The sequence below is a fragment of the Mastacembelus armatus genome, chromosome 22 (assembly GCF_900324485.2).
Source record: "Mastacembelus armatus chromosome 22, fMasArm1.2, whole genome shotgun sequence".
In the NCBI taxonomy this organism is placed as follows: domain Eukaryota; kingdom Metazoa; phylum Chordata; class Actinopteri; order Synbranchiformes; family Mastacembelidae; genus Mastacembelus; species Mastacembelus armatus.
The window spans coordinates 3,471,677-3,492,916 of NC_046654.1; the positions used below are offsets into that span (position 1 = coordinate 3,471,677).

At 38.7% G+C, this 21,240-nt stretch overlaps 4 protein-coding genes and 1 long non-coding RNA gene across 7 annotated transcripts; 2 read left to right on the forward strand and 3 right to left on the reverse strand.

Annotated features, from left to right (window-relative positions):
• The first annotated feature begins 46 nt into the window (after positions 1–46).
• ndufaf1 (NADH:ubiquinone oxidoreductase complex assembly factor 1) lies at positions 47–2,650 on the forward strand. The gene is made up of 5 exons (XM_026299286.1): positions 47–369; positions 915–1,448; positions 1,679–1,864; positions 2,018–2,092; positions 2,245–2,650. Exons 2-5 carry the CDS (start codon positions 930–932, stop codon positions 2,383–2,385), a joined length of 921 nt encoding a protein of 306 aa, XP_026155071.1. The 5' UTR covers positions 47–369; positions 915–929; the 3' UTR covers positions 2,386–2,650.
• On the reverse strand, positions 1,261–6,217 carry nusap1 (nucleolar and spindle associated protein 1). 3 transcript variants are annotated; one of them, XM_026299189.2, is made up of 15 exons: positions 6,052–6,217; positions 5,824–5,895; positions 5,488–5,703; positions 5,103–5,277; positions 4,894–4,986; positions 4,681–4,793; positions 4,516–4,566; positions 4,233–4,396; positions 3,637–3,800; positions 3,418–3,534; positions 3,225–3,330; positions 3,037–3,120; positions 2,265–2,351; positions 2,022–2,083; positions 1,261–1,298 (listed from the first exon to the last, which is right to left on the reverse strand). In XM_026299189.2, the coding sequence occupies exons 1-13, from the start codon at positions 6,124–6,126 to the stop codon at positions 2,309–2,311; spliced, it is 1,473 nt and encodes a 490-aa protein (XP_026154974.1). In that variant the 5' UTR covers positions 6,127–6,217; the 3' UTR covers positions 1,261–1,298; positions 2,022–2,083; positions 2,265–2,308. The 3 variants fall into 3 exon arrangements, with proteins under 3 accessions (XP_026154974.1, XP_033180898.1, XP_026154965.1); XM_033325007.1 differs by lacking the exon at positions 1,261–1,298 and having other exon boundaries at positions 5,130–5,277; XM_026299180.1 differs by lacking the exons at positions 1,261–1,298; positions 2,022–2,083; positions 2,265–2,351 and having other exon boundaries at positions 2,969–3,120.
• A 1,457-nt stretch (positions 6,218–7,674) lies between these two features.
• On the forward strand, positions 7,675–9,900 carry oip5 (opa interacting protein 5). The gene is made up of 5 exons (XM_026299401.1): positions 7,675–7,930; positions 8,470–8,536; positions 8,723–8,845; positions 9,070–9,151; positions 9,400–9,900. The coding sequence occupies exons 1-5, from the start codon at positions 7,756–7,758 to the stop codon at positions 9,484–9,486; spliced, it is 534 nt and encodes a 177-aa protein (XP_026155186.1). The 5' UTR covers positions 7,675–7,755; the 3' UTR covers positions 9,487–9,900.
• A 107-nt stretch (positions 9,901–10,007) lies between these two features.
• LOC113125795 (uncharacterized) lies at positions 10,008–13,903 on the reverse strand. The gene is made up of 2 exons (XR_003295212.2): positions 13,551–13,903; positions 10,008–13,216 (listed from the first exon to the last, which is right to left on the reverse strand). It is a non-coding gene; the product is annotated as an uncharacterized LOC113125795 (long non-coding RNA).
• Positions 13,904–14,361: 458 nt separating this feature from the next.
• On the reverse strand, positions 14,362–20,271 carry chp1 (calcineurin-like EF-hand protein 1). The gene is made up of 7 exons (XM_026299389.2): positions 19,908–20,271; positions 18,952–19,024; positions 18,060–18,140; positions 17,383–17,510; positions 17,171–17,232; positions 16,249–16,371; positions 14,362–15,664 (listed from the first exon to the last, which is right to left on the reverse strand). Exons 1-7 carry the CDS (start codon positions 19,972–19,974, stop codon positions 15,611–15,613), a joined length of 588 nt encoding a protein of 195 aa, XP_026155174.1. The 5' UTR covers positions 19,975–20,271; the 3' UTR covers positions 14,362–15,610.
• Positions 20,272–21,240: the final 969 nt, after the last annotated feature.

Genomic DNA, 21,240 nt, shown 5'->3' on the forward strand with positions numbered 1-21,240 from the left:
TATTTTATTAATGACGTTTAAATAAAGAAAACACGGGACAGTGTGCGAGGGCTTTGAGAATTTGACAGCTCAGGTCGGAACTGTAGTTTCGCTGATTGCGGTAGTCAGGACGGTAATCTGTGTTGCACTAAGGCTACATTCAAGGACTGTTGAAAATAATTCGCTGCCCCATGTGTTTGAATCGCTTCTCTCTACAACTTATACATGATGTATCCTGAACGCAGCCTCGGTGCCTCCGCAGGGTCTCCGGTGTAGACCCGGACAACCTTGGATTTGTGAGTGTGCACGACTACTTTATAATTGGGGCTTAAGGTAGTCTGACGGAAACAGAAACATTCATCATTCACCTTTTGGTACAACGTGGTCCGAGTAAGTAGAAACATTATTTTAACTGTATATTCAGTTTTCAGAATTATGGCAACGTGGATTTAATGACTGTGTTTATTACTGTGATCATTTACTCAGTAAAGTGTGAGATGATAAAATCCATTCAAACGCTGGCGTTAAGTTACCTGACTCAAAAACACACTCAAACGCTAATACCTCTGAATGTCAGACCAGGTTTGTATTTTTAATGTGACAATACAAAGAGGCTCAGACTCACACACGTCAAGACATCAACACAACCAAAAACGTGTTTCAAGAGGAAATTAGTGCAGCTAAATAGTCTGCCTAGCTACCACGCAAAATAATAATAAAGCTGCTGATCAGTTCCTAAAAGTCTAATCATGCATGATTCACTTAAGAACAATGAAGGTAAAACTGGTAAAACATATTAGCTAATCGTTTCAGCATAAATCTAATATGCTATATCTTCTACCAGATAATGATGTACAGAATGTATGTCAATGAATGTGATTTTTAAATGTAAGCTTTTTATTAATTTAATCTTATTTATTAACTTGTCTCTGCAGCGTATCAGCACTAAAATGTCCCTGCCAAAGATCACACATCTCCCCTCAGTGAGGCTTCTGAGCTCCATCACAAAGCACCGCCAACAGGTGCTGCTCCCTCCTGTCACGCTACAGACTGTACCCAGAAGAGCTGTGATCCAGAGTCCATACAGGCGGCCTGGCCAGCCCAAGCAGGACAAGTTTCCATGGCAGAACATTAACTTTGACTTCTCCAAGGGTTTGGAGGGAATAAAGACAACGTTCATGCTTCTGAAAAAGGAGTTTACTGACCGCTGGGTTGGACCAGAGGGAAAACCTATCCTCGAGCACATGCTGGAGCAGAACAGAGTAGTATGGGAGTTCAGAGGTCCAGAGAGTCTGGAGCAGTGGACGGTGTCTTCGGATCTAGAAATTGGAGGCCAAAGTGAAGTTTTCTTAAAGCTTGGCAAAAACAATAACACCTGCTTTCTGTACGGGTCTCTGGACTCTACTCCTCCAAGGGATGGAGAAACACGCTACAGTGGTTACTGTACCATGCGCTCAAAACAACCACTGGTTAGTGCCTTGTTCTTTTTACCTTCTAAAGTTTGAACCATACATTGACTTATAAACAGACTGGGAGGTTACTAGTATCCAGGCTCATAGTCACCATTAGGTCAGTGAGGTCATGATATCAGTATTTTCTCTGGACATGTGGGGATTTTAGCAAACTGGGGGTTGTTGTTATAGACTGATTCTAGTATTTTAGTCTCAGTTTAATTGACCATTGTTCTTTTTTCTCTTAGGGTTCATTCAATAGGAAAAAGCACTATGATTGGACAAGTTTCAACGCTCTGCATTTGCGTGTCCGTGGAGACGGCCGTCCCTGGATGATCAACATTGGAACAGAAACATACTTCTCTCACCAGAAAGATGACGTCTACTGCTACTTTCTGTATACAAGGGGAGGACCCTACTGGCAAAACATTAAGGTATAATGACTGCAGCAAAAAATATTCCAAGCCCTTAAAAAGAAAACGGTTATGGTTTACTGTATCAGCACTGTTGAAAAGTAGTCACTTAAATGTGATATTTGTTTTGTTTTCTAAAACATTGATATTCTAATACATGTCATTCATTTCCAGATACCTTTCTCAAAGTTCTTCCTCACACACCGAGGAAGGATACAAGATGATCAGCATCCTCTCTGGCTGGACAAGGTAGAGCAAAGGAAGTTAAAATCAAATGGCATCAAATACATAAACTAAGCCATGACAAAGTTAAATCTATTTTTAATCTGTAAACATGGCATTCTAATAGTTTGGTGTTTGTGTGCCCTGTTTGTATTTACTTCATGTATTTGAATTTACAGATTAACACCATTGGATTTACCTTGGGAGACAAAGCAGATGGTCCATTCCAGTTGGAGATTGACTTTATTGGCGTTTGCAAAGATTATGCACACACAGAGCAGTTTGCCTACGAGGTGTACAAGAGGAATCCTGAAGTTTGACACCAACTATTACAATATTGCAAATCAACTACCAATGGACAGGAGTTGCACTATTCTGATGCCTACAGTAAATTTATCAAAAAGCTCTTGAATTGGTTTTTGGGACATGAAGCAGTAGGAAATACATCTGCAACCTTTCAATTACAGGACATTAACTCAGACCAATGTGTTGCTCTTTCACAACTAAATCAAGGTATTTAAACCACTTCATGTTGTACTTTTTCGCATTTGTTCAATTAACAATAATAAAAAAAAATAAATCCAAGTGAATTCTGTACATTTTGAAACAGATTTCCATTTTGGAAATAAACCACAACAGCAGAACTAAATTTGTATATGAGTGAGAAAGCAGACCAGTATTTTGTATTGATATATTTGTAGCTATTAGAGCAAAACATGATATTTAAAAAAAAAAGTACAAGTTTATATGCAGGAAATAAGACAAATTTACATGTCAAACAACATTGTCAAACACTACACAAATATCTAAAAGTGACTGCACTATAGCTAGGCTAGAAGCAATAAAAGAAAACTTTACTTTCCCAGCAGTTGGCTAAACACTGCATATTTTTTTTGTCAGCTACAAAAGACAAAATATTTACAGTAGAACAAGAGGCTGTACAAACATTTAAAAACAAGTGATATTTTTACATCATGACAAGGCCTCTTCTTGCCCCAAGCATACTCTCTTTCTTCTGTTTTCGGTCCTCCATGCGTTTTGCTCTCCTGTCCTCCCTACACATAGAAACATCCAGAAGAGACTCAGATTGTAGGGGTTTAACAAGTTATAGGAGTCACATCATTCATTATCAGACAATTTATTATTCTGTTTGCCATACCTGGTTTGGACTTGATGTTGTTTATAATTTTTCTGGTGCGAGTTTGAGATCAGATTGTCCCCTGGTGTTGTGTTTTCTCTGGTCTCTCCAAATGGCTTCAGTTTACCTTAAAATAAATTCACAAAAATATCAGGGGTTCTTCTGATGCTGCAGTATATTTCAAGTAAATGGAGAAATTAAAAACTACTCCTACCCTTATGAGGTTTGTAGTTGAGGGGACGAGACAGACTCGCTTTCAGATTAAAGCTGGGCTTCTTTTGTGTTCCAGGGGTTGTTGAAGTACTCGTGTTGCCAGTGAAAATGAAAGTTTCTATGCAATGTAAAAAAAAAATATATATATACACATATTAAACCTGTCATGTCTCATGGACACACACAGAAGACACATGCAACGGATTTTATGTCAAGGTACTTGGAGATTTGGTGGCAGAGAGAGTTGAAGTCTTGACATTGTTGGGCTTCATAGTTTGAGTGGTCTCTTTTTGTGGGGTACTCGACATCACACAGGGTGACATGCGTGCTGGCGTCTTCACCAATGACCTTTTATGCTCATTGTCTTGAGTGGCTTCCGAGAACCTGCACACAAACACATTTGTTATAGTCTCACGTTACATGTTACTGTATTTTCCGGACTAGAGGTCGCACTTTCTTTTTTTTTTTTTAAAAACTCCTCTGGCTTGTCCTGTGACTTATGTGTATATTTACAGTAATTTTGTTGAGTAGTCACTAGTGTTAGATGGCACTGTTGACTCAACTGAAGATAATACTGTACCACCGAAAAAATAAAAAGACTTATGTTCACCCTAAACTCTAACTCCTAGTGTAACACAAGTGAAAATGCTGCCCAAAAGAAAGTCAGCATTCAGACAAACCAAGAGAGGAGAAGGAGACGCCGTTTCACCTCCCCCCACCCCAACAATGGTATAGTTGTCTGATGACAAAGTGTAACAGTATTTGTCTGAAGTGATCTCTTCTACTAGCAAAGGCTTATAAGGATGAGCAACTAACCGGACAGTGATCCTGCGAGTGGACAAGACAGATGGTTTGAATGACGCATCTTTCTTTGCAGGAACTTTACTGGCCGAGAGCAAAGTGTGTCTGCGCTTCTCTTCAGCCACTTTCTTAGTCACTGCAACAGGGCTGAACATGGAAGCACGGCTCTGATTTGCCTTCTGTAGAACAGATGCATACAAGTCATCACAATTTATTACACTATAGAAGTGATTAACATTTTACAATTATAGTTTCTGTTCAATTACAGTACGGAAATTCAACAGTTAACAATACTCACCACTTGGGTTTTGCCATCAGCTTGCTGCAGTTTAGTTTTATCAGAATGTTTCTACAAAAAATAAAAATAAAGGAAAATCAAGAAAAAACACAAATTGGGTACACTTGCAGATGACATCTCTAAATGTCAAAATATAGTCAGCTAGGGCTGTTTAGAAAGCAGTACCTTCAGTTCTTGAACTGAACTTCTGTATGTCTCTATCTTCTTGTTCTTCCTCTGGACATATGAGTCAATGGACTCCATCTTGTTAAAATGTGCCTCATGGAGTTTTTTGAAGTCTGCACAACAGATAAGTCACAATAATCACAAATTTTGCCCTTACTGTACTGTGGTCTCTGAATTTAAGTTGAAAATGAGGTAGGAAAAGAGAGAACTTACTTGGAGTGACAGGCTTCAATGCCACCTTCCTGTTCTGCTGGAGCGGCTGGTAACGAGGGATTTTACCACCTTTGACCACTTTTGGTGCATTTTCTGGATAAAAACATTAAAAATGTGTGTAAAAATAATAAGAATGTAAGATGATAACCTAATGCTACAATTAAGAGTCCCTAAAGAAGCATCATGATTCACCAAACCATGTTGCTGACCTGTATCACCATGCACAGGTGCTTCACCTTCAGTGCCAAGTTGCTGCTCGTCACCTGTGGCCTGGGTGGACACAGGAGGCTCAGCTTTGTCAGAATCCTTGGCAGAGGACACTTTCCTCTTCTTAGCATGTCTGGTACCAGAAGCTGCACCAGGGTTAGCTACTTCAGTTTCACCCTTAAAGCAACAACAGTTAATTCATTTTCACATTCTCATGGATGCAATTAACTGATACTACAACAAAGTAACTGCGTGTGTAAGTATTGTACCAATGCTGTATATGTACCAATGACACACCTGTTAGAATGTAACCTGGGTTTAATATTCAAAAGCTGCAGTTGTAGTTCTGCAGAGGATTTGTGTTGCATATGTATTTATGTGTTATACCTTTGCAGCACTTGGAAGTAACTTGGCATCGCAGTCAGTCACTGCTGCCTCATCAGTGATCTTTCTCTTTGTACCGTTTCCTCTGCCCCGACGTGTGTTCACAAACAAAGCGGCGCTGGAAACTTCGGTCTTGCCAGTCACATCGTTATTTTCCTGAGCAGCTTCTTTCCCAGCATTTTCATCCTCTTTGACAACCTTTGCACTGTTTTCTTCCTCCTGGAAACCAACCAGATATTCATTGCAAAAAGCTCATTGTTTAATTAACTAATTAACGTTAAGTCTGCTCTTGCAGCGAAATAGCATTAGCGTTAGCTGGTTATTGGAAGTTAACGCTACCTGCTCCTGCTCCTCAGTTCTCATGTTTTCCTGCTGATAATGCTGACTGATCGCTTTCAGGAGCTTTTCGGCCTGTGAACAAAGCATATTAACCAAAGTTTTTAGCTTAACCCATTTAGCTAACTACACAGAAAAGCAAAGGTTAGCATAGTAACCGTTAGCGGGACGGGCCTCAACAAACTATCATTCACAAAACCTGCAAGTTCATAGAAAAGGAGCAGCTGTTACCTTCATGTTCGCTTTGAGGCCAAGCTCCTTGGCGATGCTTTGCAGCTCTGCGTATTTCATGGAGTTTAAATCCATGCTGGGCGAAGCTTTAGTCCGTTTTTTGAACGAAATCACAACACACGCGCTTCCAGGCTCGTGCACCAGGAGTTGCGACGGCGCCCAACGGTTAAAAGTTTCAAAACACAGCAGAGGGAGCCGTTTCATTGGCTCCTGGCTGTTACCGGAAGTTCTTTGCAGCCAATCAGAGCTAAGATTGGTTTTCACCGCTCTGCCCACGTCAGTTGACGTTTTCGATTGAAAGTGGACGAATAAATAGTTTTAGCAATAATTTTAAAGTTAGCGTTAGGGTTATTGATCATATTTGCATGGAAATTAAGCGGTCAAATAGAAAACGTAATTTTACTCTTTATATTCATCCTTATTAACAAAGATCCATACAATTTTCAAAGCCTACAACATAATAGTATCTACTATTTGAATATAGGTACATTTTTATTTCTTTTTATAACTTATTCCTCCTATATTTTCCTTTATTCATTTTTAATGTGTAGCCATACATATTTTCATGTAAATATAGCTGCTTTATATAGGCTATTAATTGTTTCCTTTTATTGTGTTATCTGCATCATATAAATGTTGATTATTAAACAAATCAATAAAAATGGTAAAAAGAAATTTGTCATGTTATTTAGTATTTACTTGTTTTATTGTATTATGTACAACAATATATGTACAACAAATGTTATTTCGCAATTTAAGGCCATGTCTGACTTTATGGCAAATGATGGCAGTTTTACCGAGAGTAAAGTACAATCCACTGGGGTAAAACTGTAGGAGGAGAGGTGTAACACAAGTCTCATTTTTTGGTAGATTTAGTGGCAAAAGATTTGGGAATAGTTGCCAAGGACATCTGGCCTATAGTGATAGGCCCAAAGTACCAATAAGGGTGCTAGAAATTGGGATTATACGACACCAAAAGAAGAAACTAAGGAATAGATGTGTGAGTAATATTGCTCCACATGATGAAAGTACCAGGAGCATATGAACATTTTCACAGATGGTTTTAAGGACCCTGCAACAGATGCCAGAGAAGCGGCTACTGATCTGAACACTGAGGTTTACAATAAAACATTTGGTTTCTTGAATGGTTATTGAATTAAACTGTTCTGATGGCAACAAATCCCAACATTGCTCTGTCAGCAATTCAAAGTATTGGATCTGGTACATCACAGAGCCCACATAACATCTTGTTGACAATAAATAGAGCTGAAATGAGAGGAAGTACACTCACAAAGCTGAGTCAAAGCTGTGTCAAAAACTAGAAACAACAGTGAAGCATTTATACTTGTTGAATAAAGAGAATAAAGTGGCCACTATAATTTATCAGTAGATGCTAGTAACCTCAACTAAAATGAGAATCAGACTCACCAACTTTAATAGCACATGCAGGATTATAAGAAAGAGTAGAACAACAGAGGAAGAGCTTTGAAAGAAGTTAAAAGTATTTTGGAAATTAGAGGGAAAGGGAGAGGATTAAAATGGATCTCAGAATTGTGTAATTAAGGATTTAACCATAAGGTGGCAGCGACGCAACAAAAAGACAATGTAAACACCAAAGAAGAAGAAAAAGTCTAACCCAGAGTTCAAATTCGGTAGCGGGATAGTTAACGTCAGCTCGGCTCCTTTGAAAAACCAGGAAAAACGATGGAATATGACGAGAGCATGTTAGTCCAGCGCATCGGCGAAATGAAGCTGTTTCCAGAGACAGAATCCAGTCACATGACTCTCCACTGTGCGCACTGCAACACTGTCCTGGGAGACTCCTACGGCATCTGTGGGGACTTTAGCATTAAACATATGGACTCCATCATGTGTCTAAGTAAGTTCACTGCAGCCCTCATCCGTTATTGTTGACTATTACAGGAAAACTGTGGGTGTTTTGAATATTAAGAGGTTCGCTGACGTCGGTAAATGCACCTGGGTTTGAGTTCGGGGGCAAAACACATTAAATCTAACACAGTTTTTAGAAATGAAAACTGAGAAATGTTGCGTTCACAGAACAAATTTATGGTAAATACTGTAGCATGTACTGAACTCAAAAGGCCACCTGTTAACATTGTCTGGACCTTTCCACCACAGCTCATGGTCCTCCCAGTGATGGAGTTTGCTTAGTTGTCATGGAGATCATTCACATTACTGGTTTTAGAAAACTGCGTCGTCTCCATGACAACTGGGCACACTGCATCCACTGAGGAAGACCACAAGATGCAGTAAACAGTCCAAAAAGCTAATTAGTGGACTTTGGATTAGGTTTGCCTTTGTTATGCCTTTTAAAAAATTAGTGGTAGTCAACAATACATTAGTCCCAGATGTATTTGATATGGAGATGTGTTGATATTTGTGCCCATCTTCCTTCAGAAGTGACCGATGATGTGGTCATCAGCGACCCAATGGAGTCAGGACATAAGGGGGACCTGGCTAATTGGTGAGTGAATGCAGTAAATGAGTTTGACAACTTCACAGGACCTTTTCATGAGAAAGGCACATAGGCTGTGATTCAATGGATCAGCTGGTAGATGTGTATGCAGAAGTTACCCACAGGTTATGGATTTTCATTATGAAGGTTTGAGTCAGTTTTTTGTTTGTCGTCGTTGCTCTTGTTTTCTTTCAGCATCTGCAGTGCTCTAAAATGTCGTGTCTGCTGCTGTGATGTGGGCAAAGTTATTCACTCAGCTCCGTCACACTTGGCCACAATTCGCTCCCTCTTCCTTCTCTACAAAGCAAAGATCAGCTGGTAAGTCCTGCTGGAGGCTCACATAAGCCACTGCTTTATCAATGGAGTCCATTGCATGAACTGATTTTCCTAAAGCTCAGGTTAGAGAAGAGAAACAGCCAGTTTCATGTTTTTGACTGTCTGAGCCAATTTCCTGTTTTTCATTCTGTGGAAATGGTTACCATGTAATGATTATAAGCCGCATTACCTCATCCTTCCAAACACCCTGTTATTTTTCTATGCAGTTACATCCTCGACAGCAGCTCGATGGTGAGAGCATCTAAACTCACATTTCATATGAAGCCCCTCCGAGAACACATTAATGAGGTGAGGTGCTGGAGTCTAATGAGTTATACAACTACAGCGCTTCATTTCATTCTGATACTCAAATACTAATGTTCCACTTGATCTGGCCACTTTTATATGGCTAATTAAATAAAAGGTGATTCAGTTAAAACTAGTTGGCACCAGAGTAACAGGTAACAGCAGACAAAGCACAACTATAAAGAAGATCCAGACAGTTGTGATAAATGCTGCTTATAACAGAATCTGTTGCATCCTTTTCTCCCCTGCAGGTGAGACAGCAGGTTGAAGCACAGCTTAATCAGATGTCACACGCTAATAGCCGACTGACCAGTGTAACCAGTGACCTGAACAAGTAGTGTGCACAAGCAGTTTTGACTGTACCTAGTCCTGGGACTGGAGTAATGTGTTTTCATTCTATTGCCTTGTGTAGGTTAGTTTGTGTTGTGTTGTTTTGGTTGGATTTGGTGTTTTTGTTACATGTTTTTTGGTGATGCAGGCACTGATGTTGCTGTATATGTCCCTGCAGCTGCAAACAAATCTATTTGTTTTGCACAGTTATTGATGATTCATTGTTATTTGGTTTTCTAACACATATTTAAATTGAAGTAAATGCTGGTCCCAGATACTATTTGTCCAATTCAAGGTCGCCTGCTAAGGGGTCACCAATTAGTCTAACCCCAAACTGCCAACACTGTCGTTGGACTGTGGGAGATCTTGTTTACGAGGTATCTGCTGCTACTCCTTTTTGTCAATAAAGTTAAAAAAAAGAATAATAATAGTGAGGCTATCTCTTGTTTCAAAGATTAATGATGACATACAATATGTTGTTTTCTCTGTAACACCTGTCAAAATGTGAGTAAATATCAACATCCAGCCATTTAATTGGCACCATGCTGCATTTTATTGCTGAATTTCTGATACAGATTCTTTTTTTTTTTAGTTAATACAAAACCAGACAAGAGGCTCACACATAATAAGCATGCCCATTTCCTCTCTCTGGAGTGCATAGTTTCAAACTTCATTAACAAAGTAATATCAATCTTCTTACTATATGCTGTTATTTATTTTTTTTAATCATGGGAACAAAGGTTGGTCAGTGTTTTTCTGCCATGTTCACAGTTGAGATAATAGAGAGTGAGAGCAGAAACACTAAACTACTCTCTGTTATGTCTTTTTGGTGCTGTTCAGTCTGTAAAAACTACAACACTGCAGTATCAAACAACCGCCCCCGTTACCTCATCACAGCACATTTGATATGAACGTTTCAATGTCCTAATTACACTCGTTCACATTACAAAGTTGGATTATTGCATGCAATACATATCATTCATTATTCTGCTAAGTCATGCATAATTTTTAAACCCATATATTCACATTGCTAGATGTCTACTTGCTTTTAAATTGAGATTATAAATTCCCACAAAGAGCATTACAGGGTTTTTAGCACATGGTAAGATAGGATGCTGATGAAGACGGTGCAAGTCAGTACACAGAGAAAAAGTGCTTTTTGATCAAGTGTCAAGTTCGTTCAGTAAGTCAATTGCAGCCACAGAGTTACTTAAATTTTATATTTCTAAACGAAGGGGTGGATTTTTTGGATGTAAAAATGCTACAAGAATTACCATGACTCCCCCCCAAAAAAAAAAAAAAAAAAAAAAAAGTGATAGGTACCTACCACTGGCATAAATGAGGGGGGTGGGGTGGTGGCATCTTTTCCATGTGACATTACAGAATTCTTTTAAGAATCACACCCTGGCACTTAACTCATGCATTATTGTAGGTTATTGCTTCTAAAACTCTAATCAAATACAATTCAATGGATTAAAATATAATGCTATGAATCCCCAAACTATGAGGTGGTATGTACAGTACAATGTTGTGACGAGATCTTATATCTAGGACTAAAACACTACGTTGGATCCTTAATAATTAGATCCAAATCTAGGATGAAATAAGTACTCATAATATAACATTTATCTAAAGTTTCCTGCCATTATCATGAGACTTTATTTTCTTGGGAGCGTTTTGGCTTTCACTCAATAACTATCTAATTCTTCTGATGCTTGAGAGTGCATGATTCATTTTACGACAAATACATAAACATCTTTCCTGATAATCCTATGAAGATACAGCATTTATATCAGAAAGCACTAATTTATATTGAACATATAGGCCTATGTAAAAAGAACTGAATACTTGCTAACTGAATACCCTGCCATTTCATTACACAACCTAGACATGGAATATAAAGATCTTACTTTAGTCTAAGATTTTAGGGCAAAGCTGTGTCTAAATTTTGGGTGTTTAAATTTTAATTCTAGTGAAGTGGGTTCTGAAGTTTTGAGCTCCAACTTTGTCTAGAAATCGATTTCACTATTCTTCATGAAGCAAGCATCACTACTGGTCATGCATGGCTACTATAATGTTGGCACCACAGTCCCGCTAAATAAGCTAATGCAAATGAGTCTATACATATCTTAATGGAAGACATTGGTGATTTTGTTGCTTTCAAACAACTTGTCACTTGTTTATACAATATACAGTTTGGTCAACAACATGACAGTAAGGATCAAATATTGCACAAATCCCGGTAAATGTGATTTTGTATGTGTGTGTGTGTGTGTGTGTGTCTTATCACATAGTAATTAACAAAGAAAACTGAAAAAAAATAAAATTAACTAGGGTTTCCTTGAGGAAAAGATTGCTACAAGGTGAATTAAAGCTGCTATTTGAGCACTGGTATAACTGAACCTACACTAAAAAGGTAGTTTGAGACAAAACATGATGCTTCAACAACTTTGCTGGGCAAACCAGATTGAATTGATATTTTGATTTTTTTGTCATGTAGTTCACGGCACAAAAGCAGCCAAAGGTCCATTCTGTCTCTACCTGCCACTGTAAAAACTGTAAGTCTCTGAGATGGTTACAAAACAGAGAGCACGTTAAACCATAAAAAAGGACAAAATGAGAATATAATTGGGGGGAAAGACAAAGAGGAAAACTAGACCAGACTTGTAATGAGACAAACTTCAAATATTACAGACTGCTGATTTGAGGGATCTCAAGGATGAAGTCACAGGGGCAATGTTGCCAATTTTGCCTCTACCTGCAATTTATGAATAAACCTGCACACTGGACAAAAAAAGCACTAAAACCTGAAAATTAAGTGTGCAGAAAAAAAATCTGATCTTGTGACATTCCTTTAGAACAGATGCATAGGAGAGTCAGTGTTCTTCACAAAATGGAAGTAAATGGCAGCATGCATCATGTGCTTGTGGGCTGCTCGGTCTTCTGTTCCCTGTCAGCAGCCTCACTTGTTCAAACTAAGCTAAAACCAAATTCTTCCAGGAACTACATAGAGAACTGCTGTGGTGCTTGACAACCATTCAGCTACATGTACTGATCGCACTGCCTTTCACACTGTTGGACTTGCTGTGGTAATGAGGTAGTGCAAAAAACAAAAACAAATTAAAACCATGCATTTAGTTTAATCACAGGCCTTGATCTTTGCTACAGTATTTTGTGTCTGTACTTTCTCAGCAAACAGGAGCAGTTAACTTGTTCATTATCAAACTACTTTTTGTTTTGTTTTTTTTTTTTACAGTGAGAAGGTGATTTTTTTTGGATTTTTTTTTCTTATTCAGGAAAACCTGGTCACTACGTTGACATGCAGCCTGATGAGAGTCTAACCCAAATTTAACCAACTTTCAGACAAATGTTCTGCATGTTGTGCATAACCTCCAGGCCTTTTCAGGCAGTGATAGACTACATGTAGACATAGTGTGGAAGTCACAATAGCCTAAAATCTCCTCACTGATGATTATGCTGGAGAAATAAGGCAGGGTGAGATGGGATAGCTGTGAAGGAGAGGGGGGCCAATGTTCTAGCAACAACAGGAAAGGAGAGCACCCGTGTCCCAGAAACACAGAAGACGTCATCTTCACGACAACTCTCTGTCTTTACCTCCACAGGTCTGGGAGGTGCTGGAAGCGAGCTGTGGATGGTGCAGGGGCTGGTGTGAGGGGAGAGCTTCCTCCTATCTGGGCTCCATCTTGTTTCTCAACTGCAGTAACTGGAAATCCCATCCTAGAAAAAAAATGCATCCACGTTATTTCCATATTATTTAGTTTTAACTTACCTGTCTCTTCTCAGCAACTGACAGCGTAGACTACAGCAAAGTGATGATGCTGATTAACATTAATCCTTTGGTCTATAAACTACCAGAAAATACTGAAAAACACTATATGTGTCACAGTTTCCTAAAGCCCAGGGTGACAACAGTCCAAAAGGCAAAGATATCACATTTCCAGTGGAGAAACGGAACTGCGGATGGTAATCAGTTAATTGGTTAGGAGCATTTTTATTGGCTAAGCGCCTCTCACATGTTAATTGATTAATTGACTAACGTTAAGCCTTTCACCTTAAATGCAAACAGATCCTGGACCCTGGTGCGCAGAAAGCTGAGCCATGACCTTGGTGTGAGCTGGTTGAAACGATGTTTCCTCTGTGGGTTGAGCTGAGCACGATGGTAAACAAAAGCCAGGAGCTTTGGGTCTCGCAGACTGGACGTGTGTGGATTCTGTTCGGTAAAACGGGCCCACTCCAGCTCAGATCGCATTTACAGGAGAATAAACCGAAAAACTCCGCTCCCCGTTACCTTCCCACCGTGCACACCGGAGAGGAGAGGACGAGGAGACCCTCTTCTGTCCTCTCCTCCGCGCACCCTGCACTCTACGCCATTTTCGCTCCGCTACTACCGGTCAACGGAAACGTGCGATGATTGGGCCAGTGACCCGTCAATCAATGTTAAACCCCGCCCCGGAAGTAAATTCATTTTCTCCTGACTACATTTTAATGAGCTGTGTTGTCATTGCTCCTATTTAATGTTAGAATACACATAATGATGGAAAAATCCTGCTAAGTAAAGACACGTAACAACACTAAACCCTGCCGAGGCTTGTATTCGTGAAAACAGGCTCCTTAAGAGGAAATTATTGAAGCTATAATCAGTTAGCATGTAGCTATAGCTACATAAACCTCTTCATTAAAAATCAGAACCACTAATAATGGAAATATCGCACTAAGTCCCTTTTTATGCACAATAAAAATCAATGATTTCAGTCTAACCCTCTGAAATGGACATAAAAGTTTACACAAACTACTGATTGGAATAAACAGAGATAGAAAAGCTCATCAGGCCAATTACTTATCAATAAACTTAGCAACATAAAGCAAGTATGGCACATATTTTATTGAAATCAATTTAATGAATAACTTTGATAATATATAGACCAACTTCATATAACATGTGAATCATATGAGATTGACAATCACCATGATTAAAATGGTATTTCCAGCTGCTGGGGGCTATTCTGGTAACGAACTCACATCAAGAATAAAGTGTCAAGACATTTACACATCTATTCATGTATTGTAGCCTGTACAAAAATAATGCATTTGATTTTCTTTATGATCTGGAAACATCAATCAACAGAGAAAGAAATCATGAGACAAATGTTGAGCAGTGCTTAAATCAAGCCACAGGAAGACTGATCATACAAATAGAATAACAGCACCATACCTGGTGTTCCCTGTTCAGAATCTACACACTACCCGGTCTACAGCCTAATTTTCACCATGGGATCTGACACTGACAGTTATTATAACTTTTGTAAGCAGACTACAAAATCCTTGTGATACCATTTTTCAAATTTTTACTTGTCACAGCAATTGCAGACACATACCTGCCAAAACAACTGCAGAATTTTGTATGAAATGTTCTTTCTCATCACTACAGTTTTGAGAGAAGGCTCTGAGGAAAGTCAAACTCGCTTTGGTAGACATCCAACAATACAGACAGGTTATTACAGTCTTTTGGCAGTAGGTAGTTTAATCTATATGTTTACTGTTGAGATAACTTACAAAGCCATGGCACTATAACAAAAATCTATGGAGCAGATCCTACTTTGCTTCAGTGGACAAACTTAGAGCTGGCTGCTCTGACTTGTGCTCTGTCACAAGTGAAAGATCATGATAGCATTAAAAACACTGTTCTGAAAGGAAATCACATATTTTAAATGTCATTTTAGGCCATATTTGTATGAACACAGTATGTGCTAAATATGCTTTGAATAGCATGAGTAATCTTACTCTCTGCAAAAGCAAAAAGCTTTATTGTACCATGCTTATTGTTTTTCATTAAATTGTGGAGCAGCAGTGATACCAAGTGACCCTCCAAAATTCTTGCAAATAAATAATGTTTCATTTCTGCGGAAATACACAGTGACATTGCATAAAACAACCCAAGGCACGCAACTTTTCCCTTTGTTTGCAGAGCAGTGCAAAGGCAGAAACTCAGGATGTGAGATATTATCTACCTAATGCTTGGTCTGACAGCCTGTGAGAAGCTGGATGAGGTTGTGTCCTGACATCAACTGTTGAATCTCAGCTCATACAGGGGGGGCGGGAGAAAAAAAAAACTTAGTGCAAAAACCGGATGCTCATTTTTTGTTCCACATCCACCTTTTCCAAGACCTGAGGAAACAATCAAAACAGAGAGTGACTGCTTTTATGTTGTGATCTTATAATGTGTAATGGGCTCAACCAAAAACGTATTTGGCAAGGATTAAGTTAAAACTCACAAAACATTAAACTTGCACTTTGGAACTTTAGAAACAAAAATCAGTATGTAGATGCTGAACCAGTTTTAATAATTAAATCACTTTGAAACAGTTTAACTTGTTCATAGTTCACTCAAATGATGGGAGCAGGACTAAAAATAATTCCTCCTGTATATCTTGTGCTGTCAGAGTAACTAAATAATGATGCAAATTCTACTTTATGCACATCAAGTACTGTGTAAAATGTGCCCTTGGAAAATATTTTATTATTTTCTGTGGTTGCTTCTGGTCTCTGCTTGTGTCCCACTGGGGCCTACAAAGGCTAAAACTGTGCTGCATGTGCGGATGGCAGTGGTACATGGTCAGAGCTTTTCATGATAGACCCCCTTAAAACCGGATTTATGTTGATTATAGTTCAGTCTGAATACGTTATAAAGCATAAAAGGTAAAGAATACAGTAGAGCAAATAAATAAGCAAGTATTGTATATGTAACTTGCCTTGATGAATTCATTAAAGGAAATGGAGTTATCTCCATTTGTGTCAGCCTCCTGGATGGTTCTATCAGCAATGCTGCCAAGTTGCTCATCTGAAATGTTTACGCCAACCATCATCCGCAAGACCTGCACAAAAAGTCCTTTTAAGGTTAATGAATAGCAGTGAAAACAGTTCCCAGCAAAGATTAAACACATGCCATGATGTCTGCTCCAACAATATGGTGAAATGTTTTGAAAACAACGTTAATGCTCCATGTATTTAGCACAAAAAATGATAATTTGTAGGTACTTCAGTTAAATGGCAAGTAAACACCAGCCATGCTTCACTGTAGAAATGATTATAAATAGCAGTGAACACATATTTGCAGAAAAACAGATACACAAATATTACTTTGAGTTTCAGGTTTGGTGTCGTACGGGCACCTGCATCACTTGAAGCAGGCGACACAAATGTTTTGCACAAAACAAGAGATCTGTCTGAGTCATTTAGCCTGAGCTTACAGCAATTACAGGTCACACAATGTCACAGAAACCGAGGTGGCTTCACAGAGGGACGACAAATAACAGAGAGAGCACAGAGGAAGTCAAAATACTGGATATTAGACTGTCTGGGAAAATGAACCTGTAATTAAGGTGCTATATCACATCATTATCAGCATATGGGCAAAGTCTTCCTATCAACCTGGAAATCCCTCCCTGTGTAAAGCACTTTCAAACAGAACAGATATTGCACAATAGTATTTGTTTCTTTGTTAAACATAAAATGAACTCCAAATGTTTCCAGAGGTATAATGGATTTTGATAAAGAAAAAAATGTTCCTTTAAAATTATTAACCATCTGGCTGATTTACTTATTGTGAGAAGCAGCTGTTTCCACAAACATCAGCTGACTCAACATCTTACTTAGACAAAACCATCTACTCACCTGCAACAGCTCATCCCGAGAGATTTTGTCATCTCTGTCCAGGTCATACAGACGGAAAGCAACTGGAAATAAAAAATAAAACAAAACAAAACAAAACAGTTAAAGTAGTCATGAGAGACATGGTAAGCCCTTGTTACGAAATTCCTTGACCATTTATAATACTGGTCACCAAATCCACCCAGACACGCCCCTTGACAGAATTGTACACTCACAGAGCAGCTTGTTTGTCCTGCTGTTCAAAGGCTCGCTGGCAGTGTGATCCTTGTTCTTCTCATTGTCCTCAATGGGTCTAAAGTGAGCCAAGGTCCGCATGAATCCCCTGAAGTTCACCTGGTCCTCTCTAAAGAACAGAGACAAACAAAATAGGCAAGAAATAAATTCTTTAGGGCTGGCTCAGGTTACCTTTAGGCTTGAAATAAAGATTAGCTGCGACACAATGAAACTAGTGGTGATCTAACTCCATTCTTCAGAGCTCAGCACTCTCCACGTCTGTTCTGATGTTGTTCTAAAGCAAATAAGCCAAAGTCATACAAACAAGTACTCCTGAGAAACCATTAAAAGCCATGGGTGAAATTAAAATGCCTACACATTTGGCTTTTTAGGATTTTAATGATACATCTGAAAACATCTGGTTTTCAGCTTCAGGACTGATAAAACAGCCAAACAGCCAAACATACACTGGAAACCTGCGGTGCCCAAAGGCCAACGTTTTTTTTCTTTACAGATTTGGCAGAAAAGACTGGGGTTCTTAAGTCTACAGTCAAGGAGCCACAACTGAAAAGCTTGATGGTCTGGTTCAGCTCTGTGGTGGTAGTGACTCAAACCTATAATCCACGCTGCAAAAAACAAGATCTCCAAATACTGCAGACCGATAACATGGTCAACTCACCCCTCAGGAAAGAAAGCATTGATGATTCTGTCTCCCAGAGGATTGATTGCCAACTCAGGAATCCTCTGGAAATCTTCTCGACTGCAAACAGAAAAAATATGAAAGAGCACAGAACACGATATATGTGAAAGTGTCCTGGGTCCATCAGTAGGACTGGAAGTCAGCTAAGACATATAAAAAAATCTGACTGTTGTGGCAACTAATGAATGATAAGAAAGTCACCTTGGACATGAATGAGGTTGCACCTGACTATGCACTATGATTGGAAGCACTGGAGCAAGAACAAGTGGAACAAAAAGCTTGTTATGGGTAAACACACCATCTTTCTTCAAAAAGAATGACTCTCACAAAACCGTATAAAGACATTTGTTTATTTTTCCCTTGAAAACTGATCCGTAAAAGAGTCCTCTGTCACGAAATCAAAAGACGATGTGGAACTAAAGTTTGTTCTAAAATTTCAGAGCTTTACACGTTTTTCTGCTGTGTTGAACAAGCACAGACCTAGATGCTAATCAAAACCACAGAAATGTCACACTGGCATCTCAACTTAACACTTAGCTTAACACTCAAAATCTGACTGTGCTCTGATAATAAAGTTGATGAATGATTTCATTAACACTCACTGTGAAAACCATCTGGGAATGAGTGATGGCTTGACAAACTGGGTGACAGCAACTATCTAATGACTGATCTATTGACATTTATTCAACAGTCTGTCTGCTGAATAAAAAGAACACTGTTCTGCAACACTGCTTACTGAAAAAAATCTATTTCTACAATCAAGCTAATCAGACCTGTTTAAATAACAGCTGGGAAAGGGATCAGAGTCATCAGCACCTCACTGGTGTTTAATGTGTTTATTTTAACAAATGATGCTTTTCTTCTTGCTTACCTGAGGGTGCCGTTTTCACCTTTATCCAGACTGGTGAAGCGGCTGTACAGGCGAGTTATCTGACTGTGGGAGACTAGAGAAAACAACACAAGATATCATATATACAGCACATCTGCCAAATTATGTTTACCAGATGTCACTGCTAGTCATCTCCAAAAGCTGTATGTATGCAGTATTACCTGTGGTGGTGGATAAAGTACTCAAATCCTTTACTTAAGTAAAAGTACCAATACATTAATGTAAAAGCAAACTGGTCCTGTGTGTGACTTACGATTACGTATGTCATTAGTAATTTATTGTTACTGGTACATCATTGTTTCAACAGCAGATTACTGCTGTAGCTGGTTTATATACGGTTTAGTCCGGTGATTCACAGCCAAGGGATTAAGCCCGCCCCAAAGAGTCACAGAATAAATCTTCGATGTCACAGGCTGATTATCGGCATAAAAAAAAAGAAAAGAATGATATTCTGACGCACAAATTTTATAGCCTGGCCAGTCAGTCCAACCCTTTTCCTATTCTATACAAAGAATTTTCATTAATATTTATACATTCTGTCTCTGAGAAAGGAGTGGGTCTGGCTGGCCAAGCTACAGATTTTAGAAGGAAACTGCAAGCAACTCACAGTGATCTGAAATGTGATATATGAGGTTTAAAGATTGATACCAATGAATATATTTCAAAACTTTAAATTATGTCAAATCTCACACAGTGAAGTTACTAGTAACTATTCTAATACAGTAATAGGACAGTAATATAAATTGAATGGGGTAAAAAGTACAGTATTTGCCAATGAGGCTTAGTGGAATAGAAGTATAAAGCAGCAGAATGAGGAACCTTATAATAATAGTTAATGTCAATGTAATACAGTTAATTATTAGAGTAGGCACAACAGCAAAAATCACGGTCCAACAACAGAAACAGGAGATTTCACTGAGGAAATATATTTAACTCACAGCCAGTCTCCTTCTTAATTTCCTCGATTTCCTCTTCTCGGAGTAACGTGGATGCTCTGGAGCCCATGGTTAAATGCTAGAGGTTAAAAAACCAGCGGAATTATTTGTCGTCTTGCGCAACCAGACCAGCTGTGAACGAACCTCTACCCGGACCGATGTTAAAGTTAGCAACAGGCTAACTTAGCAAGCTAACAGCTGATCGGTTGTTTTTCTGGAGCTGAGCCGCTTCAGTCGGTCGCACCTTTCTGTCCTCCTGGAGATGTAGCTCGATAGAGAGGATGACTGGGACTAAAGGTTTTCTCTGGGCTGCCGTGTTCTCATGTTACTGAAACGCGTTTCCGCCAGCTTGTCTTCCGGTTTATGACGTGAGTGGGCGGGATTCAACCGGGGCACCTCCCGCTCCAGGACAGCCCCCGAGGAGCTGAGTTTCTTGCCTGCCTAAAACTCCGACATAATTAATACATTTCAATTATAAACATCACATCAGTGACTCTGTCGAACAAATACATTTACTTGCAATTCACAGAAAAACTAGCGGACATCTCCTTGAAAGTTCATAGCGTTAAGTCTTTTCAGTCAAAAAGAGGGAGACCATCCTTCTTGGGGAACCGTTTTCACCATAACACTGTTAAACTAAAAAATCCAAGGCCATAGGTTACAGGTACATAGACATGAGGAAACAAACAGAACTGAATACGCTGTTACTTGTTTTATAATTACATGGAGTTTAAAAAACAAAGACAAGAAATTCAGATATTTAGACGACTTCTTCCACTTCCTAAGAATTGGTTAGAATACTAATACTAATACTAATACTAATAGTTTGTGTATTAAGAAAGAATAATTTAGAAAAAAACAATATCATTGATAACTCATACATTAATCTGACGTTTACACCAGCATATAGCAAAAATGCAAAAATCAATGACTGTAGACTATAGTATTTTCTAATAATAAAATCAAATGTCAATTAACATACATTGCAAATAATAGACAAACACCATCAACTATGAAATCTCAGCCATTGAATAATAAATACAGAGGGAGAATTATAAAATAATCGACAAATAAGAAAAGAAGTCAAAAAATGTCACCACTAAATGTCATTAATTATCTATTATTGTTCTTACTATTATGGAAATTCAGCTAATACAAACCAAAAAATATTAACCTCATGGTGGCGCTAGAGGAGAAGCTCATCAAGGTCTTAGTTTTAATGGCCAAAGTGGTGAATTGCATTGGATCTAGTAAAAGATAAAATCTATTCATTGGACTGGTCTGAAGCTCAGTACAGACATTACTTTTATTCTGTGATGCTTTTGTCAGGTCAACA